Below are 25,401 nucleotides of genomic sequence, written 5' to 3' on the forward strand. Positions count from 1 at the left end.
CCTTCTTTTTCTCTCCCTCTTTTCTTTCCTTTTTTAAAACACACACACACACACACACACACACACACACACACACACACACACACACACACACACACACACACACACACACACCTGGTGTGGAAATTAAAAAAATAAAAAAATAACCTAAAAAATAAACAGAAATCACACTGATCATAATAAAAAAAATTTAATTTAAAAAAACACAATTAAATGCAACAGCATGTGTTGTATTCATTGTTGCAAAACTTGTTCTGTAAACTGTTTTTTCTAATCAGCAATAAATATAACAATTTCTGATCAACCCATATCAATTACATGCTTAAAATAACATACTGGTTAAAGCACCACCCATTTCAAGACAACCCGACCCACTTATGGGTTAAATACTGCCCACTTTTGGATTAGGCCCCACCCACTCCGAGTACAGATACAGATACAGATAATTCATATGGTTAACAGATACAGATAATGCTGTACTCGCTCATCCCAAGCAAAAACAAGAAAGCTATTCATTCATTCATTTATTCAAGCCATAATTGTAATTAAATATCAATTACGCAATTACATTTATAATTGACCCCAACCCTGGTCAGAGGGGGTCCATGAATCAACATGATTAGTTTATCAATTAATCTCTATAAGGACTGATGTTTTCTCAAGCAAAGACACTTTAAATAAGTCACGACGAAGTGCTAACTTTTATAGGAGGGGCGGGGCTTACGGTGGTGGTTTGTGATGAATGCCGCCTCCGTTCTCAGCCAATAGCAAAACTTTATTGTATTAGCTATATTATAGATGCAGGTGGTTACTTTTTTTTAAAGAATTTTAGAACTTGACAGAATCAGAATCTGTTGTAAAAATTAAAAAAATTTGAAAAATGTAAATTGACAGTTTGCTAAACATACCACTTGGTTTTGATATTGATACTTGAATTAAAGTTAATTACCATTTCCTTGTTCTCGCAAGTAAAAAAAAATAAAAAAAATGACATTGTATTTCATGCCATTTTGTACTTGTAAAGGTGAAATTTGTAATTACTGATATAGTAATATATCAGCAATATCGTATTGCTTATTAATGAGAAATATTGTATCGTGACATGTGAATCGTATTGTATCGTCAGATTCATGGCAGTGCACACCCCTAGTTTCGACCTATAGAGGGCAGTCACTCCTACATTTTACAAAAAAATGTACCAAATTGAAACGCATCGACTAAAATCTTAAGAGTTAGACAAGAATTAATCACAAAACTACTAGAGGTGTCCCGATCCGATATCAGTAAACGAATATTGGATTTTATCAGACTGCATCTAAAATCACTGATATAAATTTTCCGATCCAGCACTTCTATCCATAGGTGACTGTGGTTCACACTTTAACAAAGTAACCTACTGATGCTGACTATTGTTTTCTGTTTGAGTGACGTCACGTGATCAAGCATTTTCTAACATTCCACACTACAAAATAAGTAATAAAACTGTGTATGATTTGTGCTGATATTGTATCGAATCAATATCGGTATCGGCTGATACGCAAGACTGCAATATTGGTATCATATCGGAAATTAAAAAGTATTATCGGGACATCCCTAAAAACTACTTCATAACCAAATACATAAATTTACCCCAATTTAAAAGTATCAACGACACAATAAGAGTTTTTTTTTTTTCACACCTCACTTATTTCATCTCTACTTCTAATGGATATTGTTGCCACCCAGATGGTGATGTCCATGATTGTTTCCATTTTGAATTTGTTAATTTGTTCCCAGCACAGCTTGTGGTTATATAAAACAAACCTGTGAAAACACTTGTTTTCATTGATAATGTGAAGGCCTGAGTGCACCTCAGTGTATCTACATGTGATGGTCATTGTGTGTTTCTGTGATGATAATGTTCATATAGCATGAGCTGTGTTTTTGTGCTCGGCATGAATTATTATTCTAAGCTTCTCATGACGTTCATTTTATCCCTGATGCTAATTCATTTCTGTCATCATGCATAAAGATCAACTCTCCTCCTCGTGCTTCTCAATGACATGTTTTTACATCTCCTTATGAGATCACATGATGCTGCTCATCTCATCACTATTATCTCACTCCTTTTGCTCCCATCTCTAAATGCTCAGATTTTTAAATAATGTGGATTTTATCTCATCAATCTAGTGCTCATTTCAGTGTTGTACTAGTTACTGCACTGGAAATAAAATGGGGTTGCTTCAAATGTCTAGTAATAATAAAATATAAAAAACTTACTGATTCAAAATTATTATTTAAAAATATTATTATCATTATTTAATTGTTATTGTTTACTACGAGGGATCTGAAAAAAATTGATTTCACAATATATCGCGATTTTTTGGGTGCCAATTTGAAATTGTTTTTTTAAAATTTAAATGTAAATATATATATATATATATATATATATATATATATATATATATAATTTTTCTTTTGGATATTTAATCAATATTTTTGTGTATTTGTGCAATATTTCAGTGGCAGTTACAATTATGTTGCAAAAGTTATTTGATGCACTTTATTTTATGATGCAGTGTGTAGCACTGGATTTTCTTTTTTTCAGTGAAAATGTGCAAAAATACTAATAATAAATAATAAATAATAAATAGGATGTTTTGAAGCAAATAGTTTTGACTCAATTTGTCCTCTGAGTGATCAATGTCTTCTGATGAACATATACAGCAACTTTTTTCATCTCTACGTTTAATTTTGACATTAACTAGTAGATATTGCAATGATACCGTATCGTGGCCCAAGTATCATGATATGAATCCTTGCCAATACTCACCCCTATTTACGAGTATTTTTTACTTTCACTTTCTCAAATATAACTTTAGTTCAAATAAATTGCAGTGTAAAATTATCTGAGCTGGCACATCTACTGTGTATTTGTACCACAATAAAACAAACATGATCAAAAATAGAGCAAATATCACCAGAAATCTGTGATGTAAAAATGGAGTCACGAGTCACGACACCAAAAAAGGACCGCTTCATGTCAGGACTGTTTGTGTATAATATCCAATCTCTGTTGTGTAGATGTAGTGGCTTAAATCCTTTAGCTCCTAGCTTAGTTGTACCTCACAACTTACATTTAAACGCAAGGTTCTTGTCTTTGTCCTCAATAACAGAGAAATAGTGAAGATATCTCCATTTAAAGTAGGGCTGCTCAAATAATCAAAATTTGATTACAATTTTGATTATTACATCCAACGATTACAAAATAACATAATTGAGAAAAAAAACGATTATTTAAAAAAAAAAAAAATTAATTGTATTTTTTTTTATTTTTTTCACATATGTTCTATTTGCTAAATAAAACAACCCCATTATTATAAATCTTGGCACACACGTCATTAATACTAACTTTAAGTTGTTTAATCCACACACATGCAAGCTCCTCCCCTCCGCCCCGCCCCTCTCAAAGCCATAGCTAGCCTGCAGGCCAACACGAGGAAAGTTGTTGCTAATGATCTTGAAACATGGCAGGAGAAACGCAGCAAAAACACTTGGTGAACAAGTCAAATTCTCTTCTATTGTAACACTTTGGGTTTGATGATGAAGACCTAGAGCAAAAACACATCACGTGCAACAAGTGTTTTGTTTTGTGCAAAAGTGAACACACTTGATTTTAGTGTTTGAAGGATTTTATTTATGTTTAAAGAATATATTTTATGTTTTTTTGTACAAAAAATAAACAACTTTTTGGTTGACAAATAATTGTTTGAATAATCGTGGTTTCAATTATGACTAAAATCAAGTAGCCCTAATTTAAAGGAACAAAGCGTTGTCATGACGACACATTTTGTCCAGAGTAAACAAACACGCCAGCAACACTACTCCAAGTGTGCCTAGAAACAGGAAATAAGACAAAGGCCTACTTCACACTACAGCTGGGGAGAAAATGAATCGTTTATTAATCTACCTAAAATAAATATAGTACAGCTAAATAAAGTAACTGTAATTAAGTTACCGTATTGAAAAAAGTAATGCTTTAAAGTACAAGTTACCTCCAAAAATACACGATGTTACTCATTTAAGCAATACTGACCTCGTGAAATGATACTTATCTAATAAGATTAGATTCAAATCTAATCTATTATTTTTCAACCTAAAATGATCATCAATCAACCAAAGTTTAGTTAATGACCCAGCGATAACCCAGACTCAGTATTTTTAAAGTCGTATTCATTGAATTGAGCTGCAACATTTTTGCAAAGATCCTCAAATACCTTGGTTACAAATTAAAAAAAACAATTGTTTCTCTGCCTGGATGCCTTGCTTATATGTTACTATGTAAGGGTGTGCATTGCCTGGCATCTGGTGATACGATTTGTGTCACGATACGATACGATATATCCCAATATTAAAATATAAGGCGATTATTGCAATTTTTTTTTTATTATATGACTCAAGAAACAACTAATCTGTAAATGTGTACACCTTTATGAGAACATTATTCATGAAATATATTTTATTGGCATATTTTACACTCAAAACATTGCCGTTAAAATGCCATGTGCCAACAACTTAAAATAAAAAAAATAACATACAATCTGCCTGTGGCTTTTAAACCAACTTTGACTTTAGTGCAACTTAACTGAGGTATATGCGTAGAACAACAAATAAATGCAGAAAGTTAGAATTTGCTTTTTAAATTTTATTGAAAAAACACAAGCTGGTCAACATGCCCAGGTTTCACCGCACTTCTTTGTGCAGTTACAATGTCTCCTGTAGTGGAAAAGACTTTCCTGGTTAAATAAAGGTAAAAATTATTATTTTTTTATTTTTAAATAAAAAAAAATCAATATGAATGCATTTAGAATCAATCCGAGAATCGCGTGACGTAATATCAAGATTTATCGCCGAATCGATTTTTTCAACACCCCTATTATTATGTACATATATGTATTTATTTGAACTTGCCTGTTTTATCTTTTTCTACTTTGCATAATACATATGTAACAAATAAATGCATTTTTTTCCTAAAAAGGAAACAAATTGGATCGGTAATATTAAATTATTTATTTTTATTTTTATTTTCTTTAATTAAATAAAAAAAATTAAGTACATTTTATTTTATTTCATTACACAATTAATGGATGGAATAATCAATAGAATTTTTAATGAATTCCTAAATACTAAAAGAAGTAATCACTGATAAATCATAGATTGTTATTAATTTGTGTGTTTAATAACACAGAACTCTTTTTCATCCATACATTTTCCAGGAATTTGACATCTAATCAATGTTTTTGCACGGTGGGAGTAAACTGAGGGACCTGAGGAGTGCATACAGTGGTTTGAACCTTTTCCTTGGTCTTATACAGTTTGACTCTTGCTCCAGATGTGGGAGCTTGTTTGGAGGTCGTGTTACGCTCTGTGTTTTTCGTGTTGTCAGATGATGAATCTTCCCTGTGAGACAGAGGCAGAGGTCGTTTCCTTCCACTGAGCGCCGCCGGCCCTGCAGATCTTTATGTTTTCATGGAGGGCCTCTTCCTCACTGTGGCGTCGAGGGCTTTGTTTTTCAGCTCTGAGCTCCATTATCTTCACGTAGTCCCACCACTCTTTAGTTTATACTGTTGCGCAATATTTTAATTTAAAATCCTGGGAAGATGGTGGAGGTTGAAGTATGTTGGTGAACACTGTGGGAAGAGTCTGAGTGCTGCCCTTGGGGCTGTCTCATCTTTTCACTCTGTCACTGATGTCCTTTTAAAGAACAACGCTGGATTCTTTGGTTTTCATTCTTTCATGTGTGGAGAAATATTTGCTCTTGAGGCTTTTTCCTCAAACCAGAACGTTTAGCTTGCCTTGGGAACCATGGAATTATAAAACGAGTGAAGAAAATGTATAATTTATTTACACGTTACACTTTTATTGACATAAAACGACAGACTTTTCATTTTGAGAAGATGATTCTAATAATATAAATGAAAGCCCTTTCTATTTTATTCAACCAACTCCTTTTAAAGAGTTTGTTTGTGTTCTGTCTAAGCACAGCCTGGACTAAAATACATCCAAGTATTTCTCCTAAACATCCCAGAGGAATTTTCTGACCTACAGAAATGTATACAGACCCTGTGCTCTGATTGGTCGAGCTTTGGCTCCTTAATTACGCTGTTGATGTTGGTTCCTGAGAGGCTGACCGACAAAATCGAGTTAAATTTGACCTCCATTGTTGATTGAAAACAATTGTGTTATTCTGGTTTGACCTTGATGCTTTACGTTTGAGCTGTTTGTGTTTTCACTACAGTAGGGCAGGAGATAAGTGTTGGTGGAGGAGATAAAAAGGTACAAAACAGTGATAAGAAAACCTTCATCTCTGGGATTTATTCTGTTTGTACCTTCATATACAATCAGTTAAAACCCTGATGTAATACCACAGGTTATGGTTTTTCAACTTTGGGGGTCGTGATGAAATGTCTCGTAACAATAAAACAAATTACTCATTAAAATTATACTTTTTAATTTAAAAGTGATGTATTTTTTTGATTGCACTCTAGCAGTGTTTTTCCAACCTTGCTTCGCCTGGAAATGAAATTAAAATGAGGTTTCCTGAAATGTCTAATAATACAACTTTTAAATTTAAAAAAAAATATTTTAAATTTTTTATGTTGATCTATTTTGCATAATTAGAAATACAATACACAATATAACAGAAATAGATATACAGTGCAGGTAGAGGAAGGAAGCTCAAAGAGCTTAAATAATTATTATTTTTCAAATTAAAACACCACACAATCTCTCAAACAACTGTATTTCTGTACTTTCACTTTCTAAAATGCACTACAGAAATATCTGAGCTGGTTGCACTTTGTCCACTAATACAAGCTACTCTGTGTTTGTAACACATTATAACAAACATGATGAAAAAATGGGGTCACGACAAGAAAAAGGTTGTGAACCATTGGGTTAGCAGCAAAATAAAGCTAAACTAGGGCTGCAGAGAAGAAGAAATCCTTTCCACTGAGTGTTAATAAGAACATTCATATATTACTGCATGCAAGGGTTTATCCCAGAACCACTGTAACAAATGATGAGATATAATAATGCATGGAACAATTGGATCAGCCATCTCTGATATTTGATTATTGCATTCACTTCATGAAAATTTAGCAATGGTGGGGCGTAGCGGATGAACCCTATCAAACACTGGGTTAAAAATCCATTTTTAGATGAATTGTAAAGATTTATTGAGGGGGCAATGGGGGGGGGGTGACAGTTTGGTTGTTTTGGTTTATCTCCTAACATTTAATAGTTAAACTTATACCCGCTGCACACTAGGATGTCTCAGAATTAAGTTCCTGGTTAGATACTCTCAATATTTTAATACTTTCTCAGTCCAGTTCAGAAAAAGAAAACTCAAAAATTGGTCCATGTAGTTCAAATAACCAACAAAACTCAAGAAAATGAAAAAAAAAGTCAATTTTAAGGCCAAACTTATTGTTGCTTTACTTTGAAAGGCCAGAACAGGAACTGAAATGCTCAGTTTGTTAGGCCTTCCTTTCTGCAAATACTTTTCTAATTTTTAAATCAATTTATACCCCCTCCCACCCCACTGACATCAAAAAACAAATATGGGCTGTTCTTTGAGATATGTTAAAAATAAATATGGAAGTGGAATTATTATATATATCAGCAAATTAAAATTAAGTGTTGGACAATAATGGGCATCGTCAATAAGATTATCTCAAACAACCTTAATTTGAATTAAAGTGAAATAATGAAGGATTTTTAGTGACTGGATTATTTGTACTGGATCAATTCAATTCAATTCAACTTTATTTATATAGCACAAATTACAACAAAAGTCAACTCAAAGCGCTATCAAAATATGAAATTTGTCGGAAAAGAACCCAGCAATGAAGAACCATAATCTGATCAGATGTGTATGGGTCTGTAAGCGCACCTGACCAACACATTTAAAAGGGTGGGGTGGGTGTACTGAAGTTCTAATGCATTTGACACACAGCGTTTATATTAGAACACGTACATTAGTTATTTATAATCATATCGCATGATTTGAATGTATGTATTGAATGTACTCAATTTCAAACGAAGATGGGGTTGAGACCCCCCCAAGCCCCCCCTGGCATTTACGTCTCTGGTCATTTGTAATACGTAACTATTAAATGTAGGAAACAAGAGAAAAGACTACAAAAGAAAGCTTTATTACGCAATGTTATGTTTGTGTTCTATTGTCAAATGTTTGAACTGTTGATGCTGGGGCTACCATAAAGTCTATTTATTGAATCTGAACTTGTTTTCCATCTTTTGTTTCTAGTTGGACAACATCCTCTACCCACCCTCTATATACTTGAATAAGTCCAGTAATCCGGAGCTTTCCTTTGGATTAAGTCCTGCTTTCAAGTTTAAACGTCACCTCAGCGAGGATGGAACACACCTACGTCGGCGAAGCCTTGGGGGTGGACTCACAGGTAGGGATCGGTACCTTTCACATTTAAACCAAGACTCTGTACCTCGGTAACCCAACTGTACCAATTTTTAGTACTTTTTTGTGGTAACAATGGTAAATGATAAAATCTCAAATGTTACAATTTACCATATTTATTTCTCATAATAATGATAATAGCAAACTTTAAAAAATATATCAAACCAACAGCAAAAAAAAAAAAATGCTACAATACAAATTTCTTCATCATGAAAATCGTTAGCTACAACTATGCAGTGTTTTTTTTTCCGCGAGTATTTCACTTGCATTTGTGCACAAAGTTGAAAATGTGATGTCTTTTTGGCCAAAAGAACTGAGTTTTCGTTTGGTGCTATTGCTAGTGCCAGAGCTTAGTTGGTTCTAATCTGAGTTTATCCTGTGAGCACGTTTTGTTTATTCACCCTGTGCAGCCACAAGGTGAAGAATGTGCCTCATTAAAGAGCGGAGCGAGGCGCTCCCTGATGCTTTCTCTTTAATAGTGGACATTTCTGTTTGTTTCATTGGCCGTGGGTGTGCCAGAGAAGCAGGAAATATCTCTGCGCTCCGCTTAGGGATGCTTCAGATGTACAGTAGCTCTGAAACCCCTTAGCAGCTTGTTCTCAAACTCACTTGTAATCGTACAGTAGATGTTCCAGAGTGAAGCTCACATTTACACCTGTTATGTTTCTGAATGGAGCAGCGGTTCAGCAGGTTCTGCATCGCATTTTAAAAAGTGGAACCATACGACAGTTTTCTATCAGCCATTGCTGAAACTCAGCTTCACACCGATTTGATCCGCTATATCGGATCGGCCGATGTTGTGCATTTTCTGCAATTAATGTGATTGGCCGAGCGACCAGCGCATTCATTCGAAGTTAAATTGTTAAAACTGACAATAAATGGTGGAAAAGGTGGTGAAATGGGATTTTAAAAACAAAAAAATTGGTTAAAAGTTGCAAATTAGAGTGGCCAGAAACAGACAGAAAAAGTGTTATAAAGGGTTCAAAGTGTCAATGGTATAATTCAAAGTATAATAAGCATAACAAATCATAAATGTGGTTAAATTGCCAATTGGAATGTGGTGAAAAGAGGTTAAAAGTGACACAAATGGGTCAACATTATGCAACATTAGGTGGCAGAAGTGGTGGAAAGTGCTGGAAATGTCTTGAAAGTGGAAAAAAAAAATTTGCAAAAAAAGGCATTGAAATTTGATGGCAAAGTAGCAAAAATGCATTTAAAGGAGTATAAAGTGATGAAAATAGGGTAAAAGTTAAGTGTAGTTGCAGAAAAAGGGTAAAAACAAGCAAAAATGGACCCCAAATGGGGTCTTGACCCCAAGTTTGAGAACCCCTGCCCTAGAGGGAAGCTTCTGTTTCTGTTCTGTCCATAATGAATCTTCTCCCAGTGTAACCAGTGTCAGACTCACAGACTGATGGCCTGTGTTATGGCCTTAAGCAGCTTACTTTCTTTGGATTTATGAGCTGTGTAAATATTTGTATTTGGAGGACCTGGTATGATTAATTTCAATGTTGACCTTTTCGTGTTCAGGGAGAGATTGTGTTTTTACGACGTGCCACTTTGACACTTTACTAATTAATCCTCGTGGAAACTAGTGGGAGGGGAAGATGTTTGTGCTTTTCTCCGATTCAGGAAAATAATAATTAAATTATGTTCTTGAAGTAAACATCAGGCTGCAGCACGTTCCTCGTTTTCCAACACATCCTTTCACTTGTGTTGTCATATTAAAGGATGATAGCAATCCTCAGGGGAGTTTTTATGAAGGAAGAAGAAAAAGAGGAAGCTTATTATTATTACACAGCAATAATAAAATCTCTGTTAGCAGCAATTGTCACAGTTACAGTAAGTACATAAGGTTAGATTAATAACTCAAATATACATTATGAATTAAAGTCTAAACTATGAACATTATAAGAATGGTGACGTGGACCACTTTAAGTGGATAAGGCTTGTTTTAACTGATTCGTTTCCCTGAAAAGTCTAAGAAAAAAACTCTCGCGTGAATCGGGTAAAAGATTTGGGATCATTTCAATCGAGTTCACACCAGACAGAGAGCTGATTGAAAGTGTGCAGCATTAGTAAAGTGAAAAAATACCATAAAACATTGAAATTGGCTCAATTACAGACACTAAATTAACTTATTTTGGTTCAATGCGCTGCAGTTACAGTGCTCAACATATCAAAGTCTACAGACTTAAACATTGATTATCAGAATGTAGCTCAGTAGATAGTAATTGACATGTCCAATCATTAGTGCATGATACAATACAGACAATACAGTATGTTTGTATGTAGAGGTTCTGATTTTCCATATTAAAATTTCTCAGATTCTGTTTTACACATTTCCACGTCGGTCTACCTTTTGTTTTTTTTCTTTTCATCGACTTGGGTTCTAACCAGATGTCATTCCAGGCTTTTTAAAATCATTTTATGTTTCATTGTCAAAAGAATTCCTTGATAAACTATTCAAAACAATGCAATTTAACTAAAAATAAATCTTGAATGAAATAAATAAAGGAATAATACAAATGAAGAAGAAGCCTATTAATTCAAATTCTGGTTCTATAGTAAACAATGCAGAACTGCATAATAGTTCTTTTTCTTTTTAAAAGTGCAACTGAAAATGTATCTTGTGCCTCAACAATTGGACTAAAAAAAAAAATAAACAAAACAGTGGGCACTGGTAACCCAGTGGTCAGTTGGCATGCAGATATCCTTGCAGTGAAGAAGAGAAGCTATGCTAGCAGACAGAGCTAATAGAAAAACGTGACTTTTACAGATATTCACGTAATATTACAGATATTCTTTCGGCGCTAAAGGGGTAATGAATCATTTATGAACATGTTTAAGAGTAGATGGCGTCCAGAAAGAAAGTAGTAGCAGATTCTGCCCGCCGCCTACACTTTTAGACGAGAAGGATAGATAGCGCCCTCTGCTGTTTAAAAAAAAGTACTGCGATTCAATTTTCAGAGCATCGATGTGAACCGTGATACCTATGAATCTATATTTAACTAACTTAAGATTAATCGTTGCATCCCTAGAGGAGAGGCACAGAATCCACGTTGTTTGAGGTCCAGTGTAAAGTTTCCACAGTCAGTGATGGTGTGGGGTGCCATGTCATGTGCTGGTGTTGGTCCCCTATGTTTCCTTAGGTCCAAGGTTAACGCAGCCGTCTACCAGGAAGTTTTAGAGCACATCATGCCTTTTGCTGTTTACCAACTTTATGGAGATGCAGATTTCATTTTCCAACAGAACTTGGCACCTGCACAGAGTGCCAAAGCGACCAGTACCTGGTTTAAGGACCATGGTATCCCTGTTCTTGATTGGCCAGCAAAATCGCCTGACCTTAACCCCATAGAAAATCTATGGGTATTGTGAAGATTAAGATGCGAGACACCAGACCCAACAATGCAGAAGAGCTGAAGGCCACTATCAGAGCAACCTGGGCTCTCATAACACCTGAGCAGTGCAATATGACACGTAATATACCTTCACATGCATAATAATGATATTGGCATTTTTATCAAATTTTTTCTGCGATCCAGGAAAATTGGAGTCCCTACTCATATCAATAGTCAAGTTCCATAACAGTAACAATCTTTAATTTTTAACATAAAACGTCAGATTTCATGGGCAGTATGTTAATCCTGTTAGAAGGTCCTGGCTTCGCCCCGAAGTGGACGGTTGAGTCCTTCTTCTGTCGACTGATAAGCGTAAATTTTCTCCGATACCCTCCAAGCATCTAAAAACACGTACTGTATGTTGCTTAATTTCAGTATCTGAATTTCCTATAGGAGTGAATGGGCTTGTGAATGGTTCTGTGTGTGTTTACTGTCCGATGAGAGCTGGAGTCAACAGAACTCACCTTGAAGAGAAACAGGAACATGTGGGTCAAAATATGAATGAATGAATTAGGTTTTGCAATGTATGGCAGTGTTATCTACTGTTTATGTTTAGCCTATGTTGTTCCAATGCTCCATATTTCATGTGCAAGTCTACGTAGTCGAGGTGTTTATAACCAACAAACCTCGCGTAGAGTTTTTATATTAGATTTTGCAGCAGAAGGTAACACCTGGTTAAGGTTAGGAAGTGACTTTGCAGAAGCCCTCCCTCCTTTTCTGTAAGTGTTGATTACCTTTCAACAACATGTTTCCTCTGTGCCAGGAGGTGCTGTTCTCTTGGTCTCTAGTGGAATAAACCTTTGCCGGTAAGGAAGGAAGGACTCCAGCATTCCCTCCTTTTCCTGTTTGGTCCACATTCATTGTGGACCAAACAGGTTCATTGTCTGCAGCAGGACAAATGAAAGTAAATGAAGAGTAATTTTGATTTACTATTTTTATTATTGCGCAGGAATAGATTTAGATTTAATTGTCTGCAGGGAATTGGGAAATACACAAAAAGCATGACTGGAATAACCAGCACTCATGTTTACTACACACAGGGTGTGAAGGTGGATAATTCAATACAGTAAATAACTTCATCCAATCTTTAAAACTAGTCACACCCTCAGAGACACCTGAAGTCATTTATAAAGCACTTTAATTATCACATAAGTCACTTGTCAAACTCGAGGCATGCATGCTGCATTCAGCCCACCAGAGTCTCCATTTCAGCCTGTTGGAATGATTTTACTCACAGTGAAAATGACCTTAGAAACTTTATTCATTTATATGAAGGAAATAACAAGAATTTTACCTACATTACTTACATTGACATGAATCAGTGTAACTGACTACTTACACATAATAAAATAATATGCTTAAAAGCACAACGGTGATGTACAAACATCTGAAACATTACTATACAGTGTTTTACTTCTTAATTCCTGTTTTCCCATTCATTTTCTCTTTCAAATTAGCAAAGGTTAATGCTAAATGCGTCACATCTACTTAATATTGACTCATGATGCATAGCTCGTTCCAAATATTCATAAATGCATGCATTACACCTTAAGAATTGTAAATACAGTTGTTTACATATGGAATTGTTTAAAAGAGGCCACAATAATTCAGTATTTTTCTGGTTCGACCCACTTGAGACTGAACTTGGCTTTGTGTGCCTCTGAACTAAAAAGAGTTTGACATGCCTGACCACATTAATCCCAAAGCTCTTTACAATATCAGCCACATTCACCCATTCACACACACATACCAGTGGTGACAGCGTTCCATACTAGCCATTAATCTACCATCGGAAGCAAATTAGATGGACGGCACACCATGTTTTTTAGCCTTTAGTTTAGAGAAGGGCCATAAAGTCCACACTGGAACATGCCCAAAGCAGCTTTTTGAACTGTAACCTAATTAACATTAGCTAGAATACTAATCTTTATTTTTCACAATTGTGGCTTTGCCTTTAACAACTCGGATATTTAGACAGCAACCTAATTTGTCGCCCTTTGTTTTTAACAAAATACAAAATAGCTTGTATTTATGGCTTTAAAGGACTGTTAGGAGCACTTTACTGCCACTTATTGAGCTGGAGGACAAAGTGTCACAACATGGACAGGATATGAGACTACGGCTGTGTTTGAAAAAAATATCTAAGCTCAAACATGAAATTTTTGATATAATGGGGTCACAATCCAAAAAAGCTTGGGAACCACTGCACTAAATACTGTTCAATTCTTTCCACTTATTTACAAAATTAGATTCTTTAAAATTAGTTATCACTCATTAATTTTATGTTTATGCTTTATAGTTGTTTTAAATAGTTTTCTAAGCAAAATGTTGTTTTTGGACAAAGGGGGTACTTGGATTCAGAAATAAGAGAAATGGGGTACTTGAGCTAAGGAAGTTTGAAAACCACTGCATTAGATAGTTTGAAAAGATTGAGTATACAAGAGATAACCGGATGTATACTATATCGGGACAGTTGCACATACTTAACCGCCCCATAATACATTGCGAGCGGAACATAACCATTTTCAAAACAAAAGTATCTCTTCTTATCGTCCATTAGTTAAAGACTTTTGTAAATAGGGCTCTGGTTTTGAAGTTAACCAGAAGTTTTTGGCAGTCGCGGGTCTGAAAAAATCTCCAAAATATTGGCATGAAATGTGTTGTGTGAGTTTTATGGATCAAATGACCACACATTGATTTTGTACTTGGTCTATTTCCTGATTAAAATGCTTTCAGAACTTTCAAAGGTGGGGAATCAACAGAGATATTTAGCCTCCGTGTGCTTCAGGCTTTTGACATTGTAGGTTTGAAATTTATCTTGGAAAACTTTGAAGTATACTTCAGTGGGAACGGTCGGCCATCATCCTAATCCATCTAACCACACTTATAGTATGTAGTAGACAGTATATACTTATTAAGTTTGTAGTGCATAGTACGGAATATGCCATTTCGAACACAGCCTAGATACCAACAAGAATGGATTGGACAGTCACTACAGGTCTAGCAAACATCATTTTAGGCTCTTATAAACAAGAAATTACATTAAAGATGTTGGTCAAGGTTGATTAAAAACAAACATATGCTCCAAACTGAGGAGCCTCAATGAGGGATATGTAATCCGCAAATGGTTTGAATCAGACACTTTTGATGGAAATGTTTTTTTTAAGACTCTAGTTCTAGGTTTTGGTAGAAGCCAGTACATTTATCAACATGTCCTCTATCCAATCAAAGCCTGGGTTTGTAAATAAAGTGCTGTTATCTTCAAGGCCAGATAAATGTATGATGTGTGGTTGATAGGGATGTAACGATTAATCGTAAGGCAGTTAAAAATCGATTCATAGGTACCACGGTTCACATCGATGCTCTGAAAATTGAATCGCAGTACTTTTTTTAACCAGCAGAGGGCGCTATATATTAATCATTCCAGAAGCGGACGTGACGGGCGGAATCTGCTACTATTTTCTTTCTGGCTGCCATTTACTGTTAAACATGCTCATAAATGATTCTTTACTTCTTTAGCACCGAAAGAATATCTGTAATATTACGTGAATATCTGTAAAAGTCAGGTTTTTCTATTAACTCTGTCTGCTAGCATAGCTTCTCTTCTTCACTGGTGGAATAACTGCATGCCAACCGACCACTGGGTTACCAGCGCCCTCTGCTGGTCTAAAAAAAATATCTGACGTAAATACAGTAAAATGACTGTTTTTTTTTTTTTTTTTTAAAAGTCCAATTGTTAAGGCACAAAATACATTTTCAGTTGCACTTTTAAAAAGAAAAAGAACTATTACGCAGTTTTGAATTGTTTATTATAGAACCAGAATTTAAATTAATAGGCTTCTTCATTTGTATCATTCCTTTATTTATTTCATTCAAGATTTATTTTTAGTTAAATTGCATCATTTTGAATAGTTTATCAAGGGATTCTTTTGACAATGAAAAATAAAAGGAAAATAGTATAGTATTTTCCCCAAAAAATTAAAGGAATATTTTTCAGTCATTTGTCAACATTCCCATTTTGTAAAATAAATCGTGAGAAAATCGTATCGTGAACCCAGTATCGTGAATCGAATCGTATCGGGAGTTGAGTGAATCGTTACATCCCTAGTGGTTGATATTCATCTCGGAGTATTTTTGTTGCTTCTTTCTTCTGCTTTGCATCAAAGTTGACCAAGTTAGAGACACAAGAAAGGACAGTATCCTCAAATGGATGCATTCTCTACCAGAAACTTGATGAAAGGTGTACAACGCATTTAGTGTAATCTAGCTGTGAGACACTTAACTCATTCAGTGTCATTGACTAGATATCTCGTCATTTCAAATCCAAAATACCCCCAGCCTGTGAGCCAGATAGCAAAATAATAGGTGACATGTAGGAGAGGCAGCGCACCTTTGGATGAGAGATCATCCATGCTCAGCAGAGCTAAGAGGGAGAGAGGAAAGGAGTTTACGAGACAGAAAATGGCGCTACGTGCAGAGCTGACGTTCCCAGCTGCGCACACTCCGACCAGAGCAAGTGTGGAACTCATGGATAGTCTGGCGATTGTGAGATAAAACCATAAAAAAACGGGGTAAGCAGTGACCCTCTGCATGTCCGGGAGGAAGAGGAAGTTGTGTGTGTGCAGACTGACGGGAGAGAAAGTTGGCGGAACGCCAAAATACAATACATAATTTTTTAGTTTTATATAAGGAAACGATGTTCAGATGTTAGAGTTGTCACTAAAGCAAAAAAAAAGCTTTAAAGTCACTGTTTTTTTTTACAAAAAGGCTTTTTTTCTCAGCTTTTTGCTCTGAAACTGAAGATTTGTGTAAAACTTGCTCTATTCAACGGCTGATTACAAAAGAATGAAATGAGAAACAATTTTTTTTTGTTGGTGAAAGTAGAGGCTTCAATCTTTCAGAATCTGGTGTCAGATTTCAGATAGTCATAGTAGAAAATATTCTGTGGGTCTTTAAAATCAGTCAAAATGCTCAAAAACGGCTGGCACTGAGGGGGGTAGAAAATGGCACTGAATGAGTTAATATTAAATCCTGTGTTCATAAGAATTGCAGCTTCTTTTGTTGACTTGTTGCCACATTGTGCTGGTAGTGGTTATGTCACCTCAGCGTTATCACTGATCTCTTAATGTGCTTTCCTCCTCCTCTGGCCTAAATCGACCTGTTGACATCCGGCCTGTGATTACAAGGTCAAACGCCTCAGATTAACAGTGTAAGAAGAGATGACGGTGGGGATTTGGAGGCTTTTGTTTCTTTTAACCCATGTCACCATGACACCACAGGGAGGAGCTACAGCGAAAACTGTTAAATTAAACAGAGCTGTACCTTTTTAAGTTGTTAAAGCACTTCCCATTCAGGAAAAAGACCAAAAGGTTCAAATTAAATTCAATTAATTTACATTACATTTTCTAGTTTTTCCATAATTTATTTTAGGTGATACTAGTCAAATCTAAATTGAGTGGCTCTGAACAAGGTGGAGTTCTCATGAAATAAAGGTATTTCATAAAATGAACCTTTTTGCTTTAGCTTTTGTTCAAACACAGAACTCCCCCCCCTTCGTAAGAACATAACAAACAACTTCAGTATCACAATCATGTAACCTCGAACTTTCCTTTGCATTTAATCGATTATATCATTTTAAAAATATCTGCCATTTTGTTGTCACATGACCTAAATGTGCTGCTCTGATTGGCTTAGATAGATTTGTCTGCTTCTGCTGTGAAACGGTTTTGGCTTAAAACACATGAACTTTGAACCTCTTTTTACCAGCAGAAGTCAGTATTTCACCAAAATGGGTTTGGGATTTGAAAACAGAGCTTTTCCCCCAATTTTATTTTTTTGTCACATTACAACCACCAATGTAAAGGTATTGTAGTGGAATTTTATGTGCTATATCTAGACAGCTGTACTATGCTGTATCATTGTAAAGTGGAAGGAAAATGATTCTTTGTTCACAGCATCCTTTATTTAATCTGATGGCACACAAATAAAATCAACCAAGTGCCTTCACATGTCCTTCGTTAGTGAATTGAGTCCACCTTGGTCCATTCCAATCACAGTATGAATACAGTTGCTCTGTGGAGGCCTCCTACATAATGTAGATGTAGAAAAGTAGATAGGAAATGTTTTTTCTCAATGGGCCACAGGAGACACGGCCGTCTTACTGGGAACTAACTACACACAGCAGCCCCTTGCTGTACATGTAAATAAACATGAACACTACCATGTCCATCACATTAAACAACAATACTGTGCCATTCAACTACATCCAGCGTGTCAGTAGATGAAAAAGTCTAGTGTCCAGTACAGGCATGGGCAACTGGCAGCCTGGGGGCCACATGTGGCCCTTGGTCTAATTTTGTGCGGCCCCCAAAGTAAATACACAAAACAGCAAAAATACAGACTTACTCTCAGAACGCACAAAGTTTTATAAAAGTACACAAAGGACAACTACTACAAAAATAAGAGAAAATGGACAAAACTGCTACAAAAATGCACAAAATTACCGACAATGTACAAAACGTTAACAGAAATACTGAAAAAAGTCTAAGAACATTAGAAATACACCCAAATGACTCAAAAAATCCCAAACAATGTAAAATTACAGAAAGATACAACAAAACACATTGAATAATGGAGGTAGAAAAATACAAAATTAGACAAAAACAATACACAACTACAACAAAAATATGAGAAAATGGACAAAACGGCTACAAAAACGCACAAAAATACAGACATTGTACAAAATGTTAACAGAAATACTGAAATAAGTCTCTAAGAACACTAAAGATACACCCAAATGACTTAAAAAACCCAAACCATATAAACTTGCAGAAAAATACTACGAAACATAAAATAATGGGGGTAAAAAAAATACAAAATTATACAAAAACAATGCAAGACTACAAAAATCTCAGAAAATGGACAAAACACAAAACAACAACAGAAATACTGAAAAGTGTCTCTAAGAACATTAAAGACACCCAAATGACTCGAAAAACCCAAACCATATAAAATTACAGAAAAATACAATGAAACACATTGAATAATATGGGCAGAAAAATATTCAAAATAACTACAAAAATGCAGAAAAATACCGGAACAATAAACAAAACAACTCGAATACTTAGATTTGACTCCAAGAACATAAATACAAAAATATACACAAAATTACTACAAAAAACAGTGAATTGCAGATGCACAAAAACGGACGATCAAAATAAAATGTTAAAATAACAGAAAAATGTACCAAACGACAACGTCAAATATACAAAATGACATGTTTGTGGCTTGTATAACTGATGAGTTTCACCTTTTTTTTTTTACAGGAAAGTACCTGTTACTGCCGTCCACCGCCCAGCACTCTCAGGCAGGAGGACATTCGACGTCTGAGACCTCCAACCTGGTCCGGATGCGATCGCAGAATCTTGGAAAGTCAGACCCGTCACTCACCTCCAGCCTGGTCAGTTGTTGTGTAATTATGAAATGTTGATTATGTGTGTGTGTGTTCTACTGAGGGAGTGCTCTGAGGAGGCTCTGGTAATCCTCTGTTATGATTGATAACGCTAATCGATCATAATATTGTCAGTGTGACAACCGTACTTAAGTCGTTTTTTCTGGTATCTATCATTTACTTCAGTATTTGTTTTTTTTGGGCACTTTTTACATTTACTCTTTGCTTCTTTAAACAAGTATTTGTACTTTCTCCTCCTTACATTTTAAAAATGAGCTTGTTACTTTTAAGACCTTCAAAGATGACGTCACCATGTAAAAAGACGTTTTTATTTAGACATTTTTATCTATAATGAGTGCTAAGTTCCCCAGGTATTCATAAAGGGTCACAGAATGAATTTATTTCCATGTACCAGTTTTCCAGAGTGGGTCCGCGGTATGGTTTTCTGCAAGTTCTTAAAAATGTTAAACTCAGCTGTTCTGGGTTTTCTTGAGCATTGCACTTTTTTTTCTCTTTACACACTTTATTTAAAATGTATTTTATTGTGAGTGCTAAATTCTCCAGGTGTTCAAAGGTAACGGATTTAACTTGTTTTCATATACTAGTGTTCTACAAGTTCTTAAAAAAATAAAATATATGGAATTTGCTGGTTTAAAAACCCTGTGTTATTATTGAAGGGACATTTGTTTTACTTTTTTACTTGAGTAAATTTAGTATCATGCTCTTTTTTTTTTTTACTTTTACTCAAGTATGGGAGCAACTTCAATACTTATACCATTTATTTTTTATTCAAGTATCTATACTTTTACTTGAGTACTGAAGACTAGTACTTTTTCCACCTTTGCCTACATGTCATCCTTGTGTTTGATTTACTGGTACTGTATGTGTCGTTACATGGTAATTTAAGGTGTTTAATTTGAAAGAAATCAAAGGACAAATAGGGAGTAAAGATGAAAGCAAGACTTTGAATGCTGAATGTGTCTGGATTGAGATGAATACCGTCATCCCGACAGGTGACCTTCAGCCTGCTCCTCCTGGCTTTGGTCCAGATGGCACCGATAGATCCTCTGATTTGCTCTATCAGGGTTTTTATTGTCTCAGCAGCGAGATGCAATCTGAGGCCGGAGCTAATCCGATGCCATGGGGCTCTGACTCATCTGTTGTGTTTGCGCAGCATCGGTTTGAGAAAAGGTTAATCCAATAAAAAGTCAAACCTATACAAAAAAAAAACACATGCATGTGCATTGAGGGGCATTTATTTGAGCCAGCAGACCTTCAGACTGTCTGTGGAGTGATGGAAAGGCTCTGTAAACTGAAGTGGAAGGAACACCACACCTCTGCTGCACTGTGGTATTTCAAGACACAAATATGACCACTAAGCTATTTCCATCATTCATATCCTGACAATAAAAGCCAATATCAAACACTAGAGGGCGCTAGAGTCTTTGCATCCATTGCTGATTGACTACAGAAGGACCAGAGATTATACAAAGCACGAATGATTCCCTTTCACTTATTTTGCTTGCAGCGTGAATGAATGCAGGTTGTCCTTAACTGGATTGTTCTCCGGTGGATGATGCCTGCTGCTCCTGTGTTGATTCAATTTCAGCTTTACACCATGATGGCCTGAGAGAATCTCTAACCACATTGTCTTTGCCCGAGTTTTTATTGTGAGTCCCAACAGATCGCCGCAGACATGGATCTGACCACCAGCATTCGACTCCACAATCTTATCAAATATATAGAGCAGGAGTGTTTGGCTCTGCTGTGATTAAAGCAGAGATAAATCTTTTTTTATTTTTATTTTTTACCTTGTCTGCACATGCTCTCGGAGGTCAACACAATATGTAGTGTAATGTTTTCATGACAGCAATGCATGTTATAAAACTGTGTACCAATTGTTCTTTATTATTCTGTTTTAAAACCAAATAGGCCACTCTCAGTGGGGGTCTTATGGGGCGGGCGGCGCGAGCCGTGCCCTTGCATGCCTGTGGGTGTGACGTGGGGTGGCCCCTGCTTGGGCGGTTCCCTGCATGGCCTTTGTCTGCGATTCTACCGCATCGGGGCTGTTCACGTTGTATACCGGTATGATGGTCTGGGGGGGGCCCTTGGAGGAGGTCCTGATTTGGACAATAATTAAGGCTCATCGCGTTGGTGGGGGTTGATCTGGGGGGCTCGGCCGGTGTGCCTGGGGGCCCGTGGGGGGACTTGCATTGGCACTCTGACGGCTGGGGGTGCGGCTGTCAAACTTGGGCGGGCTGCTGCTGGTACTGCTTCTGTACCTGGCCCTTACTGACCTGGGGTCCGGTCTCTGCTGCCTCTGGGCCTGCTGGCGGGTGCCTGTTAGCTGCCCTCCCCTTGGGGGGTTTGGTGCTGTGGTGTGGGTGGGGAGGTGGGGGTTGGGGTTGGTGGTGGGATGCGCTGGGCCTCGGGTGTGTGTGGTGGGCGATGGCTGTATCTTGGCCTGTGGTCTCTGGGGCGTCGGGGTGGGGGGCATTTCCGATAATGTCAATAAAATGAACAAAACAAACTTTTGAGCTGCAATTTCAACCTTTTATATCTTTTTTGGAGCAAATGATCTTTGATTTTTTTTTTTTTTTTTTAATGATTTTTTTAAAATACAAGTAAAAAGTAGCTCAATTAAATAGTACTTAAAATAAAAGTTACTAGTTACTTTCACCTCCCCATGTTTATTTTTGATACTAGATCTTGCCACGGTTCCCTTTCATACAGTAAACATCTCATGTATAAACTTAAAAAGGAAATCTTGGAATTTAATTTATTTTCCTCAAAGGCATCTGTATAAACTAAAACGTTCGTCAAAACGTACAATTATTATTTTTTAAAATAAAATAACACTAAGCTCCAAGTATAGTTACATTTATGAACTCTAAAAGTGAGAAAATAACCAGCAATTCAAGGCATTGCATTTAATCTGACTGGTCGGCTATGATGTGATACATTTGATTGTTTTCTGTTGTCAACGGACATAGTTTCACAATATTCGTTGATCATTTTAAAACAAAAAACAATAAATTACTTACGAATTACTTGTAAAATTACTGATTTAGAAAAATACTCAAAAAAGTACAAGTACCCATAACAGCAACTCAATTACAGTAACTTGAGTACTTGTAATCCGTCACTTTCACCTCTGAATTAAACATAGTGTGTCTCCTTCTCCGGATAACAATGAGTAAAATGATGGAGCTGATGCTTTCCTCTGCAGTTTTCTAACAGGAACCTTTTTCTCTCTGAGCCACTTTGAGTCAACATTTAACACCATCATCTACCTATTCTCATTCTCTCCACTGCTTGCACGTCCACTGTGATGCCGCGGTTAACTCGGGGAGAAAATGAGATGCTACTGACCATCTCTCCGCTCCGTCGCCGTCGACGCGAGCTGAATGTCTGATGTTCGCGGCCGAGCTGAACACCTCCAGGGTTCCTCTGTGATCCTGGCTTCAGAGCCAGCTCAGGAAGAGATGATCAGTCATTGGTCGACCTTGGAAGAACAGCTTCCAGCTACAGAATGGAAAAAGATATTTGTGGTGTCCTCTCGTAGTCGGACTGCTGTGGTGGTTTGATGAGAAAATAACAATCTCTCACTCAATCCTGCGTTTGTCAGAATGAAGCTGATAAGAACGAGAGACACATTTCTGGCCTCAGTCACGATGAATGAACGGAGGTCTGTCAGCCAGTCACAGCGTGTCATTGTTGTCACTTGGAAGCACAGACAGATTGGGCAGATACATTCATGCTGAAAGAGATTTATTACACAGAGCGCTGCAGGATTTGTTTACTGCCACTTCAGTTTAGGCTGAGCGTCGGTTGAAATGTAGCTGCCGAGGCTTTAGCTCCATGACATCTCCAGGAATTGTGACAGTTTTGAATGAATGAATACTTTATTTTGAAAAACGTTGTGGAATAAATGAGAGAAATACAAATCAGTTATTTTAAGAGCCAGACGTTGAACTTGTTTTCATAGTTTTTTTTTTTTACGGTTAAAGGCTTTATATTCAGAAAGTCTGCTCGTTTCAGAAAAGCAATAAGACAACTCATACTGAACCGATTGTAAATGCATGAACGAAAATGAGTGAAAAGAGTTCCAGAGTTTATAATTCCAGCAAGTTCACGCCCAGAAAGAACTCATAATGACTGAATGAAAGCGACCAGTAGATGCCTCTGTGGAAGACTGACAGTTGGCTTCAATAGTAAGTAAATACAATCTCCTTTGTAAAATGTTGCTAATTATTGTCTCCTATTGTCATAAGTCTGATAAAGTGTCAACTACAGCATAAAATAATCCCAATAAATTACAATAAAATGTAGCATTTTATTAAGCAATAGTCATTTTTGGTGAATTTGTCCAAAAAATATGCTAAAAAGGAACTAGGAACATTTTTTGATTATTTTTAAATTAATTGTTAAATTAATAACTTCTTTTCCAGTACCCCTGCAATCTGATCCTGCACCCCGAGGGGTGCACGTACCCCTGTTTGGGAACCACTGGTGTTGAAGATTACTAATGAATAACACTGGGTGAATACATGAACACATCAGAGCATCAGTGCAGGTTTTACCTTCTCCTGTTCTACACCACGGCCTCACTGCTCGCCTGTTTTTATTGCTTTTTGTTTTCCCTCTGCTTTGTGCTCCAGCGTCGTGGCCCCCGGGTGTGTGTGGCTCTCTGACCAGCGCGCCACGTCCCTCTTGACTTTGATGCTTTTTGTCAGAAAATCAATACTTCACTTCTGGTGTGATATGGAGATAAGACTGTCATAATCCTGGTGTTGTGCCTTTGTGGACTCCCATTTTCTGGGTGATTGTCAGTCAGTGATGTCCTCTGCTGATATCATTGTTGCTGGGAAGGAAGGAGCTGAGGTCCACGGGTTCCATGTTTTTCACAAATATTGCAGATTTCATTTTGTTTTTATACCAGATCTGCAGATATGGGAGAATACTTAAATTAACTTTTAATATTATGCAGTCACACAAAGCAGGAGGTACAAATTAGTCCTAAAGAAAGTCCTCTTTGATTTGTTTGCCTCGGGGATGTTGTTGTTGTTGTTGTTGTTGTTCCTGCATGGGAACATGTTCACAGGTTTATATTCTGTGCATGTGTTTTCTACAACCTGCTCTCTAATGTAATGCATGCATTGCTTTTTTTCTCAAACATTAATTTAATTCATCCATCAATTTAACCCTGGTGGAGGTCCACCGAGGACAGGTCAACAGTTCATTCGTTGCCTAATGCACACAATAAAAAATAAAGCTATTGGTTAATCAAACAAGCTCTTTGTGATGCTTCATTTATAAAAGATGTTAGTTCGATCTTATTGATTTATCTGTATAATAATTTTGCTAATCCTTTTTTGTCACCTTTATGTTTTAAAAGTGTGTTCATGCATATTGTATGTTTGACAGTATGTCCATAGTAAGGGTGTGTTTTTATGTACTGTATGTGTGTAAGAGAGTCAAAGAGTAGGGGAGGTCAGGGAGGAGAAATAAATAAATACTGTATATATGTTAGGGATGCACCGAAGATATTCGGCTGGCTATTGCAAAAAAAGCCGCATAGTAGCGTATGACACCGAATAGTAGCGTATGACACAATCAAACATGCAGTGATTTTGATTCGGAAAAGTGTGTGCACGTTGCTGCTGACAAACACACCAGACTCTCCTTTCTGCTTACCGCTCTCCGTCGTTCATCATCGCGTAAAAGTTGGAAGTCATCCAATTCCACAACAGAGTCTGTTGTTAGCGCTGTGAGCCATGAATCCGTAAACATCTCCATCGTTTCCTCTTCAGTTTACAAGCAATGTCGGATCTCGCTGCATAGGCTGGTGTAGCATTAGCACATAGTGTTTACAGCTGATGTGTGTGAACAATGTCCGTCTTTAGGCAGTGACTCCCAACACGATCGGCAGCAGAAAAAGTAGTGTAGTTTGCATTTCCATATATGGCAAAGTATAATATATATTCTATATTAAACCGCAGTATTTCTTTTAGCTGTTAGATAGTTGGAGAAGGAGGAGCTCACCTTCTAGGAGGCGTGTTAGGTGACGTCACCTG

General features: G+C 36.6%; 1 protein-coding gene across 5 annotated transcripts in view; it reads left to right on the forward strand.

Annotated features, from left to right (window-relative positions):
• The window catches only part of mast4 (microtubule associated serine/threonine kinase family member 4), a 172,802-nt gene that overhangs the window by 29,196 nt on the left and 118,205 nt on the right, over positions 1 to 25,401 (forward strand). For all 5 annotated transcript variants that reach the window (XM_028463618.1, XM_028463619.1, XM_028463620.1 and 2 more), the window contains exons 2-3: positions 8,309 to 8,462; positions 19,200 to 19,333. In XM_028463618.1, coding sequence (XP_028319419.1) covers positions 8,309 to 8,462; positions 19,200 to 19,333 — 288 coding nt within the window. The remainder of the gene's footprint in view (positions 1 to 8,308; positions 8,463 to 19,199; positions 19,334 to 25,401) is intronic.

This window comes from Gouania willdenowi, chromosome 12 (assembly GCF_900634775.1).
Source record: "Gouania willdenowi chromosome 12, fGouWil2.1, whole genome shotgun sequence".
NCBI classification, from domain to species: Eukaryota; Metazoa; Chordata; class Actinopteri; order Blenniiformes; family Gobiesocidae; genus Gouania; species Gouania willdenowi.